Source organism: Ylistrum balloti, unplaced genomic scaffold (assembly GCF_031769215.1).
Source record: "Ylistrum balloti isolate Yb309-2 unplaced genomic scaffold, AGI_CSIRO_Ybal_v1 Utg370434, whole genome shotgun sequence".
Taxonomy (NCBI): domain Eukaryota; kingdom Metazoa; phylum Mollusca; class Bivalvia; order Pectinida; family Pectinidae; genus Ylistrum; species Ylistrum balloti.
The window spans coordinates 376363-379784 of NW_026782291.1; the positions used below are offsets into that span (position 1 = coordinate 376363).

The 3422-nt window shown below is 40.9% G+C and overlaps 1 protein-coding gene across 1 annotated transcript; it reads left to right on the top strand.

Annotated features, from left to right (window-relative positions):
* The first annotated feature begins 364 nt into the window (after positions 1-364).
* Positions 365-1144, top strand: LOC132554728 (uncharacterized). Its single transcript, XM_060219040.1, has one exon. It carries the CDS (start codon positions 365-367, stop codon positions 1142-1144), a length of 780 nt encoding a protein of 259 aa, XP_060075023.1.
* The last annotated feature ends 2278 nt before the right edge of the window (positions 1145-3422 follow it).

Sequence of the window (3422 nt, forward strand, 5' to 3'; positions counted from 1 at the left end):
ACAACTATATGATAGTGCTAGCAGACGGTAGCGGAGACAGCTGTATGATAGTGCTAATAGACGGTAGCGGAGACAGCTGTATGATAGTTCTAGTAGAAAGTAGCGGAGACAAGTATATGATAGTGCTAGTAGACAGTAGCGGAGACAACTTATGATAGTTCTAGTAGAAAGTAGCGGAGACAACTATATGATAGTTCTAGTAGAAAGTAGCTAAGACAACTTATGATAGTGCTAATAGACGGTAGCGGAAACAGCTGTATGATAGTGCTAGTAGACGGTAGCGGAGACAGCTATATGATAGTGCCAGTAGACAGTAGCGGAGACAACTTATGATAGTTCTAGTAGAAAGTAGCGGAGACAACTTATGATAGTGCTAGTAGAAAGTAGCGGAGACAGCTTTATGATAGTGCCAGTAGAAAGTAGCGGAGACAACTGTATTATAGTACTAGTAGACAGTAGCGGAGACAACTGTATGATAGTGCTAGTAGACGGTAGCGGAGACAGCTGTATGATAGTTCTAGTAGACGGTAGCGGAGACAGCTGTATGAAAGTTCTAGTAGACAGTAGCGGAGACAGCTGTATGATAGTGCTAGTAGACGGTAGCGGAGACAGCTGTATGATAGTTCTAGTAGACGGTAGCGAAGACAGCTGTATGAAAGTTCTAGTAGACAGTAGCGGAGACAGCTGTATGATATTGCTAGTAGACGGTAGAGAAGACGACTACACCGTGGTACTGACAGACGGTAGAGGAGACGACTACACCGTGGTAAAGACAGAGGGTAGAGAAGACGACTTCACCGTGGTACTGACAGACGGTAGAGAAGACCACTACATCGTGGTACTGACAGACGGTGCAGAAGACCACTACACCGTGGTACTGACAGACGGTAGAGAAGACAACTTCACCGTGGTACTGACAGACGGTAGAGAAAACGACTACACCGTGGGACTGACAGACGGTAGAGAAGACGACTACACCGTGGTACTGACAGATGGTAGAGAAGACGACTTCACCGTGGTACTGACAGACGGTAGAGAAGACCACTACAACGTGGTACTGACAGATGGTAGAGAAGACGACTACACCGTGGTACTGACAGATGGTAGAGAAGACCACTACATTGTTTTACTAGCAGCGAAATGATCACGCAATTACAATGATTGGCTTTTGACTACCAAACACTATATGCATGCCCACTTTTCAGATAGTTAAGTAAACTTCTATTAGTTATAACAAATTATGATAAAGACAAGTCTGGTAATGGATACGCTCTTATAACACAATTCAGGCGTACTCCGTTTTCGATAAAAGTACATCAAATGTTCCACAGGTTCCTTTACATTGGCAGGATTTCACCTTGAGCACGAAACCCCCATTATCAATATTATATCTGGGGCTAGTTAATGCCAATTACCATACTCAGTGGTCGCCATCAAAGTAGGCCAGATTCGACAACCTACTTTGTTGATAGTTCAAACGTAATCTTTTCAGATTTTTATGAATGAAAGGTTGGTGCTCACCATAGCGGTTGTAGTGTTTGCTCAAAGTATATAGGACGGACCTTGAGAGTTGGTTTAGGTAATTATGCTGTCGATCTATGTATGTAAGTGTGTGGGATGGAAACAGACACGACATTGTCTATTGTGAAATTTATTCTTATTTTGCATTATAAAATATGAGACCATTTTAAGACCGAGTTTAACACAGAAATGGTACACAGGTGTATATTAGATATCAGACGTAGTCAATTAAAATACAACTAGGTAATATTTCTGGTAAAATATGAAGAACTGTTTATCTAATAAAATCCCTTTATTGATGCCGTAATTATCCAGCTAGAAAGTTATTTTAGGCTTATAACATAACTCCTGGTCATTACCAGTATATTATATATTGGCGTACCAGCTACGTATTAACCAACCTTTTACCAATATTTTGAGCAGCGGGGTCAATCGTCAAACACCTCAAAAGAAGTTAACTCTGCTTTTTGTTACAATATTTTTTTTCTTTTGCAGATATCGCATATAATATTACAAGAAAACGCAGTTTTTTCCGGAATAGTTAGTTTCCAAAGAACAGCATGCATTCTTTCTTGATAACACCTGTTTGATTTTAGAAATCCCAAGGACAACAGGTTTCGTCAGAACACCTTGCCCCATGTTTCCAGATCTCCAAGTATCAACAAGTGTCTCAGAAATAAAATGTTTTCACTGACTCTACATCTGCGATCAATACCTGTTTTCTCCTGTCATCACATCTCCCATCAACATCTGTTTTCCCTGACATTGCATCTCCCATCAACACCTGTTTTTCCTGACATCACATCTCCCATCAACACCTGTTTTTCCTGACATCACATCTCCCATCAACACCTGTTTTTCCTGACATCACATCTCCCATCAACACCTGTTTTTCCTGTCATCACATCTCCCATCAACACCTGTTTTTCCTGACTCCACATCTCCCATCAACACCTGTGTTTCTTGACTCGACATCTCCCATTAACACCAGTGTTTTCCTGACATCACATCTCCCATCAACACCTGTTTTTCCTGACATCACATCTCCCATCAACACCTGTTTTTCCTGACATCACATCTCCCATCAACACCTGTTTTTCCTGACATCACATCTCCCATCAACACCTGCTTTTCCTGACATCACATCTCCCATCAACACCTGTTTTTCCTGACATCACATCTCCCATCAACACCTGTTTTTCCTGACATCACATCTCCCATCTCCCATCAACACCTGTTTTTCCTGACATCACATCTCCCATCAACACCTGTTTTTCCTGACATCACATCTCCCATCAACACCTGTTTTTCCTGACATCACATCTCCCATCAACACCTGTTTTTCCTGACATCACATCTCCCATCAACACCTGTTTTTCCTGACATCACATCTCCCATCAACACCTGTTTTTCCTGACATCACATCTCCCATCAACACCTGCTTTTCCTGACATCACATCTCCCATCAACACCTGTTTTTCCTGACATCACATCTCCCATCAACGCCACAGGCACTCGAGGCCAGGATATTATTTTTTAAACATTGATTTTTGTTTTATTACAAAAATCACTATGGAAAAAATCATTTCAACACCTGTTTTTTCCAATTTCTAAGTTACATATTTTTCCCCACATCTCCCATATTTTTCATCACATCTCCCATCAACACCTGTTTTTTTCACATTATCTGCATGATTTTTTTTCTCCCATCAACACCTTTTTTGAAAAAAAATTCTCATTACCGCCAGCTTGATTGAAAGTTGATGCATTCTGTATAATCCCTTACCATGATATTGTATCCGAGTTGGCAAATGTGGACTTTCTTTGCCCAGCCATTATTTTTCCATCCCCGCAAATGTATTTGTAGAAATAAAAATATCTATTTTGAAGTTACGCGCGTA